The sequence below is a fragment of the Mytilus galloprovincialis genome, chromosome 2 (genome assembly GCF_965363235.1).
Source record: "Mytilus galloprovincialis chromosome 2, xbMytGall1.hap1.1, whole genome shotgun sequence".
Classification (NCBI taxonomy): domain Eukaryota; kingdom Metazoa; phylum Mollusca; class Bivalvia; order Mytilida; family Mytilidae; genus Mytilus; species Mytilus galloprovincialis.
In genome coordinates this window covers 67,730,615-67,750,788 of record NC_134839.1, presented here as the reverse complement: position 1 = coordinate 67,750,788, position 20,174 = coordinate 67,730,615, and the positions used below count along the sequence as shown (strand labels likewise).

The 20,174-nt window shown below is 32.4% G+C and overlaps 2 protein-coding genes across 3 annotated transcripts; one reads left to right on the top strand and one right to left on the bottom strand.

Annotated features, from left to right (window-relative positions):
* Nucleotides 1-1,013: 1,013 nt before the first annotated feature.
* On the bottom strand, nt 1,014-14,298 carry LOC143064198 (divergent protein kinase domain 1B-like). Its single transcript, XM_076236852.1, has 6 exons — nt 14,210-14,298; nt 10,016-10,138; nt 9,415-9,543; nt 8,436-8,543; nt 4,400-4,591; nt 1,014-2,027 (listed from the first exon to the last, which is right to left on the bottom strand). Exons 2-6 carry the CDS (start codon nt 10,118-10,120, stop codon nt 1,233-1,235), a joined length of 1,329 nt encoding a protein of 442 aa, XP_076092967.1. The 5' UTR covers nt 10,121-10,138; nt 14,210-14,298; the 3' UTR covers nt 1,014-1,232.
* A 1,047-nt stretch (nt 14,299-15,345) lies between these two features.
* Nucleotides 15,346-20,014, top strand: LOC143062375 (uncharacterized). Of its 2 annotated transcripts, none has more exons than XM_076234083.1 (7): nt 15,346-15,489; nt 16,087-16,268; nt 16,641-16,718; nt 17,303-17,491; nt 18,005-18,063; nt 18,850-19,630; nt 19,867-20,014. In XM_076234083.1, exons 2-7 carry the CDS (start codon nt 16,094-16,096, stop codon nt 19,944-19,946), a joined length of 1,362 nt encoding a protein of 453 aa, XP_076090198.1. In that variant the 5' UTR covers nt 15,346-15,489; nt 16,087-16,093; the 3' UTR covers nt 19,947-20,014. The 2 variants fall into 2 exon arrangements, with proteins under 2 accessions (XP_076090198.1, XP_076090199.1); XM_076234084.1 differs by having other exon boundaries at nt 15,368-15,489; nt 16,092-16,268.
* The last annotated feature ends 160 nt before the right edge of the window (nt 20,015-20,174 follow it).

Here is a 20,174-nt window from a genome sequence, read left to right as displayed (position 1 = left end):
ACACAAAACAAATGTCAAGATCTTACAAATATATTGCGCAACACTGTGCAATTAAAGATTTCTTCTTTTAACTTTTCAAAAATTTGGAATTTGAGAAATTTGAAAAAAAATAAATTGAAAATAACTAATACCCCCCCCTTTTTTTTTGCAATTAGTCCAAAACCTGACATTTCTTTATACATAATATACAAGTATTGTAAGAAAGGTAAATTCAAACATACCCAACATTGTTAAATGTTTTAGAATTACCTCCCTTACACTGCTTTTAAATTGTCTTAATTGTCCATTGACAAGAAATACCTAGTTTTTTCCCTTTTTTGCCCCTAATTCCAAAACATTTTGAGCCATAACTGCCTCAAGTCAAAATTAACCATTGTCTCATGGTATGGAACCCATGTGGTTTAATTTCAGAGAGATTCATATACTTAAACATAAGTTATTGTTTGAAAACTACAAAAATGATTATTTTGGGCCCCTTTTTGGCCTCTAATTTCTAAACTATTGGGACCATAACCCCAAAAATCAATCCAAACCTTCCTTTAGTGGTATAGAACCTTCTTGTAAAAAATTATAGCGATCCATACACTTAAACACAAGTTATTGTCTGTAAACTAGAAAGAAGCTTCTTTTTGGCCCCTTATTCCTACATATTCCGGAAAATTAACCTCAAACTGAATCCCAGTCTTCCCTGTGTTATATGGAAACTTGTGGTACAATGTCAGAGAGATCCATACAGTTACACACAAGTTATTGTCTTGAAACTAGTTTTGGTCCCTTTTTGGACCTTAATTCCTAAACTGTTTGTCCAATAACCCCTTAAAATAAATCCCAACCTTTTACTTATGGTATTAAACATTGTGGTACAATTTCAGAACAATTGAAAATACTAATACACAACTTATTTTACTGAAACTAGATAAATGCTGTTTTTGGCCCCTTTGGGCCCTAATTACTAAACCTTTGTGACCATAACCCCCAAAATCAATCCCAAGCTTCCTTTTGTGGTCATGGTGGTTATAAACATTGTGTTAAAATTTTATTGATTTTTTTTTACTTATTCAAAAGTAATTATCCGGAAACAATCTGTTTTCAGATGACGACGTTATACCAATATATGACCAAAATGTTTTTAATTTTTGCGGTCTTATAAAAAAAATTTGCTTCATGGCCCATTTGTTTTTCAAAAATTAACATTTGCATGTATAATAGAAATTTAAGAATTTCAGTTTCTGTTACACTCGTAATTTCTTCTTTACTTTTTTCAAAGGTACATTTTTCTGCACTACACTTCTTTTCTTTCTAGGTTTTAACCAATCTACTGGTTTATTTTTAACCTGGTTCCACAGTATGTCTTTGATCTTGTTAGGTATAACATTGTGACTTATAGTATGATTAAGTGATGTCAAAGACTGACATTGTGAAATCAATGATTCAAATAGAAACTTGCAATCCTCTGGGGAGTCAAATAAGACATAATCTCTCAATATATCACAAATAAAAGACACTGCAGGTCTCCTCGGGACATTTGAACATGTACGGGAATTGACATCACATGACATACTGCACCCGATACCGTAGGAACATTCACTATCGAAGTAACACCGTTTTTTGCCACCTGAATGTAGGAGTTGCTGTTCAGACATAACACTCTCTAAGTTGACAACTTTTGCTTCAAAATCTGTAGACACACCAAAGTTAGTATGCTTAATATCGCACATGTAAAACTTTGTACTGAACGATTCTGTCAAAATGGAGGATAACTCCAGCAGTCCTATAGCTATCTGTGCTCTCTTCTCCCATGACGGTAACATCCACTGATTATAATTTGGAAAGAAGTACTGCATCACAGGATTAACATCACTTTTCTTCTGATACAATGGTGAACTGGGAATGTAATCATAGGCATAGGCACTTCCACAAGTTCCATTTATCTTAGGAAAACTTGCCTCATCTTGAAAAATCAGCAGGATGAAAAATTGTCTAGTGTGAAGTAGCTGCCACAGAGTATTGGATTCAGCATAATTCATCTGGAATTAAAATATAAAACTTATTATTTCAATGCTTGATTTGTTTCTATAAAGAAAATCAATGGAGAATGTGTCCATAGGACAAAGATGATGACCCCGCTTGCATGCAATGTTATAAAGGGGCATAACTCTCAAGAACAGTAAAAGTGACACCACCCAAATTCAGACTTGATCTTTGTTATATGGTAATAAGCATTGTGTGTAAGTTTCATAACATTTAGTACATGCAAACTTAAGTTAGGAAACGGAAACAAATTTTGGAATAGATATACAGAAGGAAACATACAGACAGACAAGGGTAACACTTAATACCCTCTCAGCTGCAGCAGGGGCATCTATACTATTAAACGAGAAGACCTCATTTTGTGTGTCGCTTCTCTTCCTTCCACAATAAATTTATCATCATGCATCTATGTCCTATAGGTACCATGTATAGTCGTATTTGTCATCCATTCTTATGATCATTCAGTTTGGGTTATTTTGGGAGAAAAATGAAAAAAAAATGCATATGGATATTGTTTCCATCATTGGACGACTAGTCCGACTAGACTTCCGGTTTGCGTTTAACTGTACTTTGAATATACAAATACTATGAAAAAAATGTATTTGCTATCTGCTATCATATCATATACAAGTTTACTATCCACGGCGGGCACAGAGTTTATTAAATAGAGAGGGTCTATATAATATGTCAATGACCTCCATAGATCGATTAGTAAACTGTGAATTGATCTATAGTAAAAAGTAAATACACTTCACGTATAGTAATGAATGTTCAAGTATACAGATAAACGCTAACATTATTTAAATTAATAGAAAACAAACCAAATGGGAACTTTGGTTGGAAAAAAAGAGGAGACAGACTAGAAAAACAATTGTCATGTCCCAAAGTACCTATGACTTTTGATACCTTTTCTGAAATTTTTCAGTCATAACTCTTTTACAACAATTCATTGGGTCTCTAAGTATATTAAATAGAAAGGGTCTCAATAATATATCAATGACCGCCGTGAATTAATTAGTAAACTGAGAATTGAAAGTAAAAAGCAAAGACACTTTATTTATAGTAATGAATGTTCATAATATACTAAACGTATGTTCATATTGAAATAAATAGAAAACCAAATAGTGGAAATTTTTTGGAAAAAGGTGGAGGGGTTAAAAAAAATTGTCCTATCCCCAAGTACCCATATCTTTTGATACCTTTCCTGAAATTCTCCAGTCATTAAATCTTTTACAAAAATCATCCTACAACACTTTACATACTTTCAACCACGCTCTGAATGCCCATGATTTTGCGGGTTTGTTCTAGCATTTATCATCCTTGCTTAAAGTATTTCAGTTTCGGTTATTTCAGAGGAAAACGAAAATAAAGGCGTTCAGATATTGTTTCCGTCATCGGACTGACTTTTTGAGAAATATAAAAAAAGTCCCACTGCCCTTTAGGCCTGTTTTAAAATTAAACATAATTTGCATAAGTACTTGCAATTGGGACAGGACAATTATTTTTGCTTTTCACTATCAATTCCAATAGTTTACTATCCACGGCGCTCACTGATATTCTGTATACTACATACATATACTATGAATAAATTGTATTTGCTCTAATATACCAAAAATTCCAATGGTATTAGGGGGGGGGGGGGGGCTCTTCAATATTCACGGCAGTATATAATATATCAGTGACCGTTTACTTGTAGTATAGATATGTATCTTCATAGTTTACCGAAAACAGAAAGAATAAAAATCAGTATTTGAAAAAAAGGGGAGGGAAAAAAAGTGCCCAGTCAAGAAGTACGTTTTACTTTTGATAGCTCTCCTACAGTTTACATACACTCTCTTTTTCCGTGATTTCGTGGGTGTGTTCTAGTAAAGATAAGAAGAAAGGACAAACTGAAACTTACTAATGAAATCTATCATTTAAAGTATAATATGTTGAAACTGAGTAAGGTCAAGTTTAACTCACATATCACAGTTGACAACATTATAATGTGTAACCAATTAAATGGTCCAATTCATGCAAATAACTAAACAAGGCTAACCTATTATTAAAAGTAATAAAGCAAAATAACTATGTTTGAAACTAATTATATATTGTCATTGTGATGGAAGTTTTCATATCAAAGTTACAGTTTTAAGCACAGGGATATTCCAATACAAATACAGAAAGTGTACCATTGTAATTGAATGGTCAGAATATTTCTTTGAATTGCATATGTGTTGTTCCAATAATCTGTTACCTCTTTTTCCTGAAACTTAAAACAATTGTGAGGTTTTCCATAGTAAACACTGATTTCCCCATATCATAATAAATGTTTAAGCTTGGGAATTGACTTGTGTGTTCTCAGATAACAATATGTAAAATACAGTACCTCTCCATTTGCGTTAAAGTCTGTAAACCCTAAAACTCTATCAAATAACTGTGGTGAGTCTATTTCTCCAAGGTTGTACTGTAGAAACTGGAACACTTTATCTTGGAATGTTTCTAATGATATAGGATAAGGTAGAGGTTCTACAGCAGGGTACTTCTGTATCTTAATAAGTGATTCCTCATGTCTGTAGGTCTGTTAACAAAAATTCACATATGTTACAGTTCTGTGATGATGATGATGAATTGTAGTTTCACATAGTTTTACAATTCAAATACACATCATATTGTATCTTTAAGGTGGTTTTAGTGTCTTCTTTCATCTTGATTGTTAAATGGCAGAACATGTACGCAATAAGTTTGATTTTTAAATAGGTCAGCAAATTTTAATGCAGGAAATCAACTTACTGATAAGAATTTTCATTTAAATGAACAAATGAATGTAAGGATTGTAATTGTAGATTATTAACGCTTATTTTTATACAAAAGTAGAATATTTATGCTTTATTTCAAATTTTAGGAAACTTTGCCTATTAAGGGGAGATAATTAGTGAGAAAAGTATAATTAACAAAGGAATCTTCAGGTAAATTTTCTATTAAATGTTAGTTAAAGTGGGAAAAAACACATATGGTGACTAATTTTTTCTTTTGATACTCTGAGACTTGAAAGCAATTTAGTAGACTCTAGTCTCAATTCAAATCAAACTCTATCATTTAGCTTACATTTTAATCACATTATGATGTTTTTTCTCTGTATAATCCATATAAAATGTGTCATTTTTTCACAATTCTGTAGCTTGAAAACAAGCTACGTGAACTATTCTTTTTATTATAATTTTGAACCTATCATATTATAAGCTGCACTTTGGCAATACATTCAAAAATATCATTTTTTGTTTGTACTCCCATACCACCTTAAGGTCATACATGTGTCATATGAAACGAGTTACTGGTGAAAAATAATGTTTATCCAATTCTTGAACCAATGCATGTATATAGCATAAACTTAAGTCTTCTGTGCACAATTTATAATATTTTACGCAAAAATATTGTATAAACGTCATATTTTTTTCTCTCTGTCTGTTATGATGTGAAAACATGGTAGCTCATTACTTGTCATGTTTTGAAGCCAAAGTTTACCGATTGTCACCTTATAGTAAACAATCAACAAAGAAGAATGGATATTGAGCACGTGTATATAACATATATAATCAGATAATAGTTTATTTCAGTGACAGATCCAGGCGTATTGTGATAACCTGATTTTTAGGAGAAGAGTCACGCTAAGGTCACTTTGCATACGCAAAATATGTCGGTGAATTGCTTCCTTGAAGCAGGCAATTAAAACTAGAGGCTCTAAAGAGCCTGTGTCGCTCACCTTGGTCTGGGCATTTTAAACAAAGGACACATGACAAAATTGTGTTTTGGTGTTGGTGATGTGTTTGTAGATCTTACTTCACTAAACATTCTTGCTGCTTACAGTTATCTCTATCTATAATTAATTTGGCCCAGAAGTGACAGTTGAAAATAATTTGTAAAAATTTACACAAAAATTTACAAAACTTATAAAAATTGTTAAAAATTGACTATAAAGGGCAATAACTCCTTAAGGGGTTAATTGACCATTTTGGTCATGTTGACTTATTTGTTGTTCTTACTTTGCTGTACATTATTGCTGTTTACAGTTTATCTCTATCAATAATAATATTCAAGATAATAACCAAAAGCTACAAAATTTTCTTAAAATTACCAATTCAGGGGCAGCAACCCAACAAAAAAAGTTGTCAGATTGGTCTGAAAATTTCAGGGCAGATAGATCTTGACCTAATGAACAATTTTATCCACAGCAGATTTGCTCTGAATGTTTTGGTTTCAGAGATATGACAAAAAACTGCATTTTACCCTATGTACTATTTTTAGCCATGTAGGCCATCTTGGTTCATGGGCCGGGTCATCAGACACATTTCTTAAACTAGATACCCCATTAACGATTGTGGCAGAGTTTGGTTAAATTTGGCCCAGTTATTTCAGAGAAGATTTTTTTAAAAGATTACTAAAATTTAAGAAAAAAGGTTAAAATTTGACAATAAAGGGCAATAACTTCTTAAGGGTTCAACTGACAATTTTGGTCATGTTTGACTTATTTGTAGATCTTACTTTGCTGTACATTATTGCTGTTTACAGTTCATCTCTATCTATAATAATATTCAAGGTAATAACTAACAAGAGGCTCTCAAGAGCCTGAATCGCTCACCTTAATTCTTTTGGTTAAATCTCTCATCAATGATTATTTTGGCTTTTCAATTTATTTAAATGTTTTTTGGATCGTCCTATTTTCTTCAAAAGCCAAAAAAAATAATCATTTTCTCCTATGTTCTATTTTAGCCATAGGAGCTATGTTTCTTGACATACAAGGAAATAAAATATAAAATTTATACTAGATACTCTGAAACTCATTTAGCCTAAGTTTGGCTGAAATTGATACAGCAGTTTCAAAGGAGAAGATTTTTTAAAGTAAGTCAATATGATGAACAAATTGTGAAAAAAGTCTTTAAAGGGCAATAACTCCTTAAGTGGTCAATTGACAATCTTGGTCAATTTGACTTAATTGAAGATCTTACTTTGCTGAACATTATTGCTGTTTACAGTTTATTTCTATCTATAATTATATTCAAGATAATAAACAAAAACAGCAAAATTTCCTTAAAATTATCAATTCAGGGGCAGCAACCCAACAACAGATTGTCTGATTCATCTGAAAATTTCAGGGCAGATAGATCTTGACCTGATAAACATTATTACCCCATGTCAGATTTGCTCTAAATGCTTTGGTTTTTTGAGTTATAAGCCAAAAACTGCATTTGACCCCTATGTTCTATTTTTAGCAATGGCGACCATGTTTGTTGATAGATCATAACTTCGGATACAATTTACAAACTAGATACCCTAAGGAACATTCGATTAAAGTTAGGAAGTATTTGGCCCAGTAGTTTCAGAGGAGAAGATTTTTGTAAAAGATTACTAAGATTTACGAAAAATGGTTAAAAATTGACTATAAAGGGCAATAACTCCTAAAGGGGTCAACTGACCATTTCCGTCATGTTGACTTATTTGTAAATCTTACTTTGCTGAACATTATTCCAGCTTACAGTTTATCTCTATCTATAATAATATTCAAGATAATAAACAAAAACAGCAAAATTTCCTTAAAATTACCAATTCAGGGGCAGCAACCCAACAACAGGTTGTCTGATTCATCTGAAAATTTCAGGGCAGATAGATCTTGACCTGATAAACAATATTACCCCATGTCAGATTTGCTCTAAATGCTTTGGTTTTTTGAGTTATAAGCCAAAAACTGCATTTGACCCCTATGTTCTATTTTTAGCAATGGCGACCATGTTTGTTGATAGATCAAAACTTCGGATACAATTTATAAATTAGATACCCTAAGGAACATTCAGTTAAAGTTTGAAAGTATTTGGCACAGTAGTTTCAGAGGAGAAGATTCTTGAAATAGTTTACGACGACAGACGACGGACGACGATGGACGCCAAGTGCTTTGGTTTCAGAGATATAAGCCAAAATCTACATTTTACCCCTATGTTCTATTTTTAGCTATGGTGGCCATCTTGGTTGGTTGGCCTGTTCACATAACACATTTTTTTAACTAGATACCCTAGTGATGATTGTGGCCAAGTTTGGTTATACTTTGCCCAGTAGTTTCAGAGGAGAAGATTTTTGGAAAAATTAACAGCGACGGACAACAGATGAGGGACACCAAGTGATGAGAAAAGCTCACTTGGCCCTTTGGGCGGGGCCAGGTGACCTAAAAAGGTAAACTTGTTCTAAATTTGGACAAGTTAAAGAATTTTCTTCAGAAAAAAGTATATGTACATAAGTTTAATAATGGAAACTATCCATTTTGTTATAAAAAAACATATGCACTATTTTTTTAATTTGAGATTTCATATGACTTTAAAATCAAGAGTATAATTATATAATTATATAACACAACAATACAACATCCTATTACTTACAATATCACTGTGTGTCTCAGATACACAATAATGAAGAGGGATTGACTTCTCAATACAAATACTATAACATAAATCTCCTGTTATAACTCCATTGTTATACTCTTTACACTGCAATAAAACAATATAATTACACATTAAATAGTTGTCACAAAATAATTATAAACAAATCCTCATAAGAGCCTGAATGCACAAATTACACCTGTCAAAAAATATCCTTGTTGCATTTTCCTCTTTTGTCTACAATTTTCCAAATAGTTGCATTTAACCCCTATGTTGTATGTTTTTTTATACTGCTTTGTTGAGTCCAGAGTAAAAAGTATGGTGTACTAGATATATGTGCTTTCAAACACTCAAAATACAGATTTTTTTTAAATTTCAGCAGTTAGTACTTATCAACCTTTCAACCAATGCACTGCAAATTCAGTTGAATAGTTTTTTTACTTTAAAGCAGAACAGTAACAGTGACGCCACACAAATGTGAATTTGATCTGTGTTTTATGGTAATAATAATTGCGTAAAAGTTCCAGAACCTTTGATTGAGGCAAACTAAAGTTAAGAGAGCTGCACCTATTTTCAGATGTACTAACCTACGGACAAGGGTTACTAACACTTAATGCCAAATCTGCCTGGCAGTGGGGGCATGTAAATATGAATGACAGAAAAATTAGTGCGAAAGACCTGGGAAATAAGAGAACAGATGAAAATTTCAGCAATTTTTCCATTTGTTATTAACATAACTCTAGAACAGTAAAAGTGACACCACCAAAATGCAGTTTCATTACATTTTGTAGAGGCAAACTAAATTTAGAGAAAGGAAACCAATATTGAGACTTACATACAAACAATGGTAAAACTTAATGCCCCTCAGCTAAGGCGGGAGTATAAAATCAAGAAATAAATCATTTATGCAAAGCACATACATCTTTCTTTTGAAAAGCTGGCCTAGCAATAAAAAAAGCATAATAATATGTGTACAAACCAAAGCTTGCTTTATTTTCTGTCCATTGCATCTGTCCCCTCCTAATCTCCACACCAAAATGATTATAAAGACAATAACAACTATGGTTATCAGCATAAACAAATAAACAAACAAATCATCTCTGTTTACCTGAAAAGGAAAAAATAAAGTTGTAGTTACCTTAGTTTAGCCTACTATGTTAATAAAGAAAGATCTTTCAATATGTACACTATTTTCCAAAATTTCAAAATGAGACAACACCAAGATAACTTAATTAATTTTAAATTCTTGAAATTTTCCAAGTTTAAAACTCACTGAAAATATGGTCATAAAGATATACGTACGCTGGAATCACTAGTTTGAAATACATGTATGTGAAACATTATCATGATTATAGGTTGCAATTTGTAAATAAAGCTGTTTTACAAAAACCACACCTCTTTTGGGAAAAAAATTAAAATTCATAGATATTTTGTTTTGTTTACCTACTGGTTCCCAGCTTTGACCTCTATGCTTCATCTTGTAGAGATACTCCTAGAGAATGTGACCAGTATAAATACACATGGATGGAGGCCATTTTTTTGTTGTTACAGCTTGAAAACATTGATTTAAGTCTACTTACTTTACATTTGTTTATTTTCTTTAAGAATCTACAGAGTTGTCTGTTGACCTTGGACTGTTTCCAGGAAGATACTGTAGAACATGGCATCTTAGGGTAAATCTTCATCACTTTTAGGTCTTACATCTTAAAATAAATCAATATATATATATATATGTTTACTGAAAGTGTAACATCTCCTTAGGCTTATCATATATGACCTTCAACTATGAGGAAAACCAATATTGTATAGTCAGCAATGAGAGGCACCGACATGTAATTTGTCATGTATGTGAAACAATTCATTATTTATTTAAGGAATGACTGTAATATTTTTTCCGTCTATTCGAAATAACATAAAAAAATTGGTACACACTAAATAACGCGCATATTTAACAGTGTGCACCACATTTTTTATGTTATTTCGAATAGACAGAAAAATTATTACAGTCATTTCTTATAATTTAATTCTAAATTCCATTTTAAACCGTAGAAAACCTTGAAAAAACGTTGATGACGTCAAGGTCACATGACTTAATTATGTCTATGGTCTGATAACAAAATAACGTCAGCCAATCAGAAGACGTGTTACATCCAAAATTAAATTATAACAATACAACATGTACAACAATAAGCAAGCTTGTTTCAGGATTGCCAATGAGAAAAAAATGCATTTATAGGTCACTATATGACAAAACAAATACCATGTTTAATCAGCAATATGACTATAATGAGGCATTGGTAAAATGTGAAACAATTGATTTTCTATAACAATACAATAGGCCAGCTTGTTTCTGGAATTACCTAGCAGAATAAGCATGTTATCAGAGCTCTTTTCAGAATACTTTACCATGTTAACAAAGCTTAAGGTTTTAATAAGCATCATGTTTTCTAACTCTATTGTTTAATGCCAATAAGGCTTTATACTAAGCTGAGCTTAATCAAATTCCTCTAAAAGCTTTTTTCTGTCATGACTTAAAAATTAGGTTTGTAAAAAGTAAAACTGATGGCAGTATCCAGTTCAAATAAATTATGTATTTACATAGCTGTACTTTGTAATACATTTATCAAGATAAAAAACTGTATTTATTGAAGACCTATTGATGACCTTCTGCTGTTGTCTGTTATATGGCGGGTTTGTTGTTTTTTTGACACATTTCCCATTTTGATTCTCAATTTTAATTTATAACTAGAGTACTACCTGTACACAGAAGGTAAACAGGTGTAAATTATATACATTGTACTCCAGAGTCAAAAGTAGATAATTATAATATGAAAATAGTAATTAATGCAAACATGTATGATAAACATTTAGATCATTTTTGTTTTTACAGTTTACATTTTGGATAGAATCTGTGTGGGTAATGCATACATTTTTTGGTAAACAAGCAACATCAATCTGTTAAGGATTCAGCCAAAAAGACATAAGTAATTCCACATGTTTGCTTTACTGATTATTTCTTGATGTCTTTAAATTTGAAAATACTGAATGATTAACCAGTAATACCAGTTACTTTCAGAATCATTTTATCAATTTAAGAACTAATTATCTAAGTAATAACTAAAGGCTCTCAAGAGCCGGTATCGCTCACCTGATTCTACTTGGGTTTTTGAAATCATATAAAAAAAATATAAAATTTGGCTAAAAGTAACAACACTTGGCCAGTACCTCATAAGGAAAGGAACATTCATGCTATGTTTGATTTCATTCAATTCAGTGGTTCTTTAGAAGAAGACTTTTGTAGGCATTTCCCATAGGGTCCTATGTTAAACTAAGTCCCCTGCTGGCAGCCATCTTGGATAATGGATCGGCTACAAAATAACAACACTTGGTCAACACCTCATAAAGAACATTCATGCCATGTTTGGTTTCATTCCATTCAGTGGTTCTCTAAAAGAAGACATTTGTATATATTTCCCATAGGGTCCTATGTTAAACTAAGTCCCCCGCTGGCGGCCATCTTGGATGATGGATCGGCTAAAAAGTAGCAAAACTTGGTCAGCACCTCATAAGAAACATTCATGCCATGTTTGGTTTCATTCCATTCAGTGGTTCTCTAAAAGAAGTCATTTGTATGCATTTCCCATAGGGTCCTATGTTAAACTAAGTCCCCCACTGGCGGCCATCTTGGATGATGGATCGGCTAAAAAGTAATAACACTTGGTCAACACCTCATAAAGAACATTCATGCCATGTTTGGTTTCATTCCATTCAGTGGTTCTCTAAAAGAAGACATTTGTATATATTTCCCATAGGGTCCTATGTTAAACTAAGTCCCCACTGGCGGCCATCTTGGATGATGGATCGGCTAAAAAGTAACAACACTTGGTAAGCACCTCATAAGGAACATTCATGCCATGTTTAATTTCATTCCATTCAGTGGTTCTCTAAAAGAAGTCATTTGTATGCATTTCCCATAGGGTCCTATGTTAAACTAAGTCCCCCACTGGTGGCCATCTTGGATGATGGATCAGCTACAAAGTAACAACACTTGGTCAGCACCTCATAAGGAACATTCATGCCATGTTTGGTTTCATTCTATTCAGTGGTTCTCTAAAAGAAGTCATTTGTATGCATTTCCCATAGAGTCCTATGTTAAACTAAGTCCCCCGCTGGTGGCCATCTTTGATGATGGATCGGCTACAAAGTAACAACACTTGGTCAGCACCTCATAAGAAACATTCATGCCATGTTTGGTTTCATTCCATTCAGTGGTTCTCTAGAAGAAGTTCAAAATGTAAAATGTTAACGACGACAAGGGACGACGACTGACGCCGGACGCCAAGTGATGAGAAAAGCTCACTTGGCCCTTCGGCCATTAATAACTTTTGAGAATCATTTTGAGCTGTGATATGATCTAAATCAAAACAACTACTTTGGTGGCTGTGCAGTATTTAATGCAATTAATCTCTCATGTTTAACATGTTTAAACTAAATGTGAGCAATAGATCTGTCATGTATATATAAAAAAAAAAAAATCTGCATTCCTTACGAGACATATAATAAAGTGGTTAATTGTTATAATATTAAATAACTAATATACATGGAATATAGAATAAAATATAATCTTATATGACATGTATGGTTTATGGTATAATTGACAAAAACCAAAAATAATCTCCTTGGCAAGATCAACTATCCCTATAAATTACGACAAGCGTCCCAAGCAGAGACAGTTGAAACATTTGTTTACTGCCATCTTCTCATAATAGACGATTTGTTAATACTTATGACATATACAATGACCTATAGTTGTTAATTTCTGAATCATTTTCGTCTCTTGTGGACAGTTGTCTCATTAGCAATCATACCACATCTTCTTTTTTATATCGTTCATCTATGGAATTTTTTTTCTTATTTTTTCTGTAGACTTAGCTTTGAATTTTTATTACCCTTTATAGTCAAGCTAGGTTACTCATACTTGTTTCTCACTTTGAAATGACCATTAGAAAAATAGCGGTTTTGTACATTACTTTTGAATAACAATGAAAACATATCTTTAGAAATGTTTTTTTTTTTCATTTAGAAGAGTAGAAAAAACGTATTCTGCACTAATTTTGAACACTGCATAGTGACGTCAATGCGCAGTTTTCCCATGTGATAAGTACAAACACAAATCCAAAAGGAACTAACACGATGTCAGACGGATTTTCGACTTCAGTAGGGCCTAGATTAATATATTGTTTGTTTCCCCAATCCCGACCCTGCCGAGCCAGGTGTGGGTAGGTAGGTAGGGAAATAATTTTATTTTTCCGAAAAGCTTGAACATTATCGGACGATCCAGCAAGCCTGAAAATCAGAAATGAATAAAATAATATTTGACTTACTTTTGACAATAAAATTTCATGAGTAGCACCATTTTTGCAGGGTCGGTCGGGATTGGGGAAACAAACAATATTTTATTTTAGGCCTAGGAGATCTTGCAAGGCCATTTCATTTTTTGCTTTGACAACTTGCAGCGAAAGGTGAAAGGCTATTTTAATGTTTGCTTTACAGCGACCTGTAAGGCATCAGCAAAAATAAATAGCCTTTCAAGACCTCATAATCATGATAATAATTTGTGGACTAAAGATTTGTAGACCATGGTCATGGGATAGAAAAAAAATAAGTGCCTGTTTCTTCGACTTCGCAAAGACAGAATAAGTTGGAACTTTGATCTTTAAGCAGGAAAAACTAGGTATACATGAAAATAAAACGGTGAACTAAATTGCCATTACTCGATTGCTTCACATTGTATATCATATCACAGTCTTGACAGAATTAGAACACCTCCGTGACCAATATCTCTTCTTTACATTTCAATGGGAGATAACTACAATTGATAATTAAAAACCGGGGACCGTCTCAAAACGGCAAAACCAAATATTTCAGTTCATACGGTATGCAAAGTTCTATTCTAGGCATTAAAAGAAATTCGTTGATGAAATCAAGGATTTGTATAGTAAGAAGGATTGGAATCTCTTACTATACAAATCCTTAATAAAAACAACTCAGGCCGTCTATAAAGTCAACTCAGACAGTCTATAATGACAAATAAGACAAAGTAACAAAAGAGGATAAATCATTAAATGTGATATTTTACGTGTCAATATGATTTACACGTGGCTCAGTGAATTTACAAAACATAATAATCACTGGTGTTAAACTGATCATCGTAATTGCAGTTACGGTAATCCCAACATGGCGGAGCCCAGAACATAAAAAGGGGGTTCTAACTATATGCTCCCATTCAAATGCATTGATCGTCCAAAAAAGGGGGTTCCACCCCCCAGAACACCCCCCCCCCCCTTTTGGATCCGCCAATGCGTATTATTTTTTCATTGCTTACTATTACTTCCTTACTGTTTAGGCAATACACTTTCCTAAATTGGTTAACACCTTCTTGCCTAAATCTCTGATAGATAGTTATATCATTGGCAATCATACCACACCTCCTCAGTTCAATATTACACAATTTTACCCTATAATGATTCAAACGATCATCACTGTTGAGTCTTATGAAGCCTGGTATGGCTTTGTCGTGTTTTTTGTACATCGCCAAATACGTTTGATATAAACTCCCTTGTTGTTTATAATAATTTTTATGAAAATTATATATTAAACCGTATTTGTAAAATGAAATGCATAGACATTTGCTTATTGTAGGTAATCGGTGTATTTTGGTGGGGGTATTTTTGTTGTTGAGTTGCTGTATGACTGCCGTTTATCCGGCATCTTTATTTATAAATATAAAATTTTGAAATACATCAAAGCATTAAACAATTTTTATCACTAACTGTCCAGTTATTCGTTATTTGGAATGTTGTGACTTAAGTAGGGATCGAAAAAAAAACGGAAGTCACGGTATCGCTGATGAAGACGTCACAGTCAGGATCGCTAACTACAGATCGTCGTTGAGGAAAGAATCTCATCGATACACAGCTATTTTTTAGACAATCGAAGTAGCGTACATTCTTGTTTATAAAACAGAATTGAAGAGAGAAATTATCCGAGTAAGGTAAGAAAACAAATGAAAACTATTTTCTCTCTCGATTTTACTGTATAAAATATGTGTATAAGTTAAAGTTTATAGATATTTATTCTTGAAAAAATATTTTCATCACATTTAGCATTCTCATGGTTTTGTATAAATGCGACGGAAGGAGAATTTACGAAACACTTTTCTAATTTAAATATGATTTTACTTTGAAAACAAATTGTGTGCTTAAAGTGAACTGCACAAAGGGATTGAGCTTATAGTTTGTTTTTTTTTTCTGTCAATATTTAAGGGTTGTCCGTACATGATTAATACATTTTTAACGCAAATTAGTCAATATCTAATTGCATTATATCAGAAGACAATAAGCAAGTAAAGTTATAAAAGCAGTATTTGTTAAACCGTAAGGGAAACCACAGGAATTGATTTCAGCGTTGTGCATTGCGTTATATAGACGTTATCCAGCGTGCGCATTCGTTGTTTAAAGCCTTTACGCGTTTCCCAACAAAACCAAAACGGAACTTAAAAAAATAGTGTAAAGGGGAGGAATCTTGTTCCATTTGTCTATATATTTTTCATCTCCTCCTTTAATTTAATTCACACAAGTTATATCTTTAGTGTAGCTATGGATAACGTGGATAATCCGTTCCAGCAGTTAGAGGCTGCAAATAAGCAGCTTATTATGGATTTTAAAGAAAATGCAAAGTCCGCTCAAGAATTGGAATTTTGGAAAAGAATGGAAATTGTAAGAGATAATTATGCACATTCACAAGGGAATAGTTCGTCAGGAGATACGACAGGTGAGTAAATACACAAGAGTACATGGAAGAGAGATCTTTGTTAATAAGTTGATTTGAGCATACGTTTTTTAAAGGCTTTGATGGATAAGGGTAATTATACTACTTTTTTTTTTTTTTAAATTTTTCATATTAGTTTCATGAATGAAATACAAAAGTATAACGGGCAATTTACAACCGTTAATCACAAAATTAATGTCGTACTCGTCTGTCTAGTCATACTTGTACCAGAACTATTTGTATTTCCTTCTTTTGTTTAATTATAATATACGATTTCTTTTAAAATGAAACTCAGTGATATTAATCTAGACGCACAGATAAGTAGGTTTTACTTTATAAATAACCTTTTTATTGTTATTTCGAAAATTTTAACAGACGAAGAGCAAGACGAAGGAGAGAATCTGAATAAAGACAAGAAAACAGATGAAAAAGTAACAGATACAGCTTCGGATGGTATGTACACAATAATTCATTAAGAGTAATGCATGTGTGAGTTATGTTAACAAAAAGATTAAAAATTATCAGATGAAGAGCGGCAATAATGGCGTTTTGTTTATGCTTTTATGTACGTGTAGTAATTTTGTGTCCTGAATTAATACATCAAATTTCTTCTTTTCGATAACAGTACATGCATTGAGAGTCTTGAATGACCATGCAGTTGAAGGTGTATCGTCATACACATTAGGTTTTTTTAACTAGTAAATGTTGGTCTGTTTCGTTTTTTTTTTTTTTTTTTTTTTTTTTTTTTTTTTTTTTTTTTGGTTTTTGTTTGTTTTGAGAGTTGTAAAACGATTTTTCTCCCATTACTCAAAAGTCTTGTTTGTTTTTTAAAACTGAGTTTGAAGAAACAAACAGGGACAATACGAATTCATTTAATCTAAGGACAATCCAACAAATTAAACCATGTAAAAAACAACAAAACTACGGAGTCAGTCTACAAATAACTATAAAAACTAATTACTGATGAACAGGTTTTGTGAACTCATTGTGTTTGTTTTATATGATTATCATATACTTTGGGTTTTTTTTTATATAAGAAGAAATAACTCAACAGAAGTCAGCTGCTGGCGAAAGCGTAGACGAGGAAAAGGGTTTAAAAGAACATACAGTTACATTCCACAAACCTGAGACAGAACATGGAGCAGGGGATGAGACACCTTTGCTTCAAAAGAATTTCATATTCCAAAATGTTGGCATGGAGCATGACTTCAATCATAACGCTACAAGTAAGTGATAGAAAAAACTATAACAATTTATGTGATTCTTGTAGAGTAAATATCAGGTATAACAAACATCAAAACAATTTGAAGAGCAAGTGAACACCATTCTATCTCAATGTATCTCAATGTAAAACATTGTCATAATTTCAAGTGATAATTTTAACTGTTATAATTTTTCCATATGCATCTTGATTTTTTCTCCGTTTGCCATATTTGATTTTTTAACCTTTTAGCATATTGTTTGTTATCCTTCTTTATTATTTCACATTTTATCATGGATTTGCCTTTTATATCTTAAGATGCAGTATGGGGTTGTTTGTTGTTAACGTATTACGCATTGGGCCTCTAGTTGCTAACATCAAAGTCTTTTTGTCGCTTGTGGAAACTGGTAGTTGTCTACTTGGCAATCTTACCGCTTCATCTTTTCCATTGTGATATCTCAATTGATACTGAAATATCTAATAGATCGAACCAAAATAAAACAAAACCCATGTAGTATCATTTTCTTATTTTTTTAAGGAGGTGAATCCCTCAATTTATTTAAAAACGAAGATGACAATGGACTGGGAGCTTTACAGGTACGTAATAGGTTGGTAAGAGATAAGTTCCATAGGTGAATGAGGCATCAAACCCAAAACAGTATAAAACAAACTAATGGGTTGCTCATTACTGAAGGCAGTACAGTGCCTTATGATTTTTTGCATCTTTGTTCTCTTGTATCTGATGGATAGTTGTCTCATATGCAATCATGCTGTATCTCCATGTTTATAAGTAGTAACATATATACAGGGAAATCTTCAATACAGAATTTATAATAAACAAATGTGAAAAAAATTTACATAGACCACCATAGACTTGTCCAAAACACACAAAATACCGTAGAAGTGCCCAGTATATGTGCTCAAGCTGAAGAAAATGATGCTAACTAATAGAAAATTTTTTTAGTTATATATTTTATTCTTGTACATATTTTGGTGCTTTCATGCGAACATTTTGTTATTATTCTAGTTTCTTAATGCATGTATGTCATTCCTAATCAATTAATATAAAAGTCAAATGATAAAATAACTGTTCTGGATTTGTATAACGTTTATATGCAAGTTGCATTATGCTTGATACTTCATTATGCTTTATACTGTAGTATCATTTATGCTTGATACTGCAGTATGGTTTATGCTTGATACTGCAGTATGGTTTATGCTTGTTACTGCAGTATGGTTTATGCTTGTTACTGCAGTATGGTTTATGCTTGTTACTGTAGTATGGTTTATGCTTGTTACTTCAGTATGCTTTATGCTTGATACTGCATGCATTAAGTTAAAAACAAGTCAGTGGTGAAAGCCTTATATCTTTTTTGATTTCAGTTTACAGAAGACAAACTTGAAATAAATGAAACGGATAACAAAAAAGTATCTGCTGAAAAGGTCAATGATTACAAGGTTGGAATCAAAGAACTCTTCAAAGCAGCAAAGAAAACAGCAAAAATGGAAGCAAAGGAATCTGAGAAGAAAAGAAAACTGAAAGAAAAAGAAGAAAAGAAGAAAAGAAAAATGAAAGCCCGTGAGACTGAAAGGAAAAGACAACTAGAAGAAAATGAATCTAAAAAGAAAATGAAAATGGAGGCTGAAAAATCTAAGGAGAAAAAAGCACGAGAAGAAGAAAAACTTAAGAAGAAAAGAAAGATTGATAAAAAGAAAGCTAAGAACCAGAAGAAATATGAAAAATGTGTAGCGAAGGGAGAAGAATACGAGTCAAAACAGAAAAGAAAAGAAGAAATAAAATCATCGCAGGAAAAAAGTATATCGGAGACTAAGCAATCTAAGCAGAAAAAGAAAATTGTTCGAAATGATTCTAAAGAAAAAAGGATACCAGAAACAAACGACCAAAGAGAGAAAAAAGAACATAAATCTATTCGCGAAAAACTTAGAATTGACATAAAGGAACGCAATGTTAAGGTAGTAAAGGAGAAAAAAGAATCGAAAATTGAAGAATCCACAAAGAAAGGAAAGGTGAAAACAAACAAATTACGTGAGAAAAGATTAACCGAAGCCAGTGAATTTGATGGGAAGGGCAAACCTGGAGCAAAAGAAACTAAGTCAAACAAAAATCCTAAATCAAAGGAATGTACAGAGAAAATGGTTACAGGTAATATACAAAACTGTGCAGTATCTTAAATTGTATTTTAATAGTTGAAACTTTGAACAACATCATTGAACATGTATTGACAGCGTTGATGCCAGTTATCGCTATTTTCAAATCGACTTATAACGAAAGATAGTACTATGAATAGATCGTTTCAAATATTTAAAAAAAATTGTGATTAAGAAAAAAATGGATGACTACGTTACTTTTGATACTTATTTTCTATATTTATATTATAGGGGAGGCAAAACCAGTGAAAAAACCTAAGATGATGGATTGTGTCAGAAGCCTTGTTGGATGTATTTGGAACAGACATTAAAACCTTCAGTCAAACCCTGCTCCAATTAAGTTTGTTGAACAGTTGTATTCGTAGTGTCTCTGTGTTTGTTTGTTTATTTATGAAAAATTATTTCCTGTTTATTTATGAATTTGTATTTTGTTTAATAAAAAAGATATATAAATCTTTTGCGTTTATAACAGGTAAATCTGTGAAAAACAACGAATGCTTTACATGAGATAATTTAATCGGCTCTAAGGCAGTCCAACT

Bases quoted from the DNA above. Each gene is read 5' to 3' on its own strand.
- LOC143062375 (XM_076234083.1), top strand. From the start codon at position 16,094: ATGGATAACGTGGATAATCCGTTCCAGCAGTTAGAGGCTGCAAATAAG. The intron at 16,719-17,302 runs GTATGTACACAA...TTTTTATATAAG, and splicing joins AACAGATACAGCTTCGGATG to AAGAAATAACTCAACAGAAG. The intron at 17,492-18,004 runs GTAAGTGATAGA...TATTTTTTTAAG, and splicing joins CTTCAATCATAACGCTACAA to GAGGTGAATCCCTCAATTTA.
- LOC143064198 (XM_076236852.1), bottom strand. From the start codon at position 10,120: ATGAAGATTTACCCTAAGATGCCATGTTCTACAGTATCTTCCTGGAAA. The intron at 8,544-9,414 runs GTTTGTACACAT...GTTTTATTGCAG, and splicing joins AGAAAATAAAGCAAGCTTTG to TGTAAAGAGTATAACAATGG. The intron at 2,028-4,399 runs GTACTGTATTTT...TTTTAATTCCAG, and splicing joins ACTTTAACGCAAATGGAGAG to ATGAATTATGCTGAATCCAA.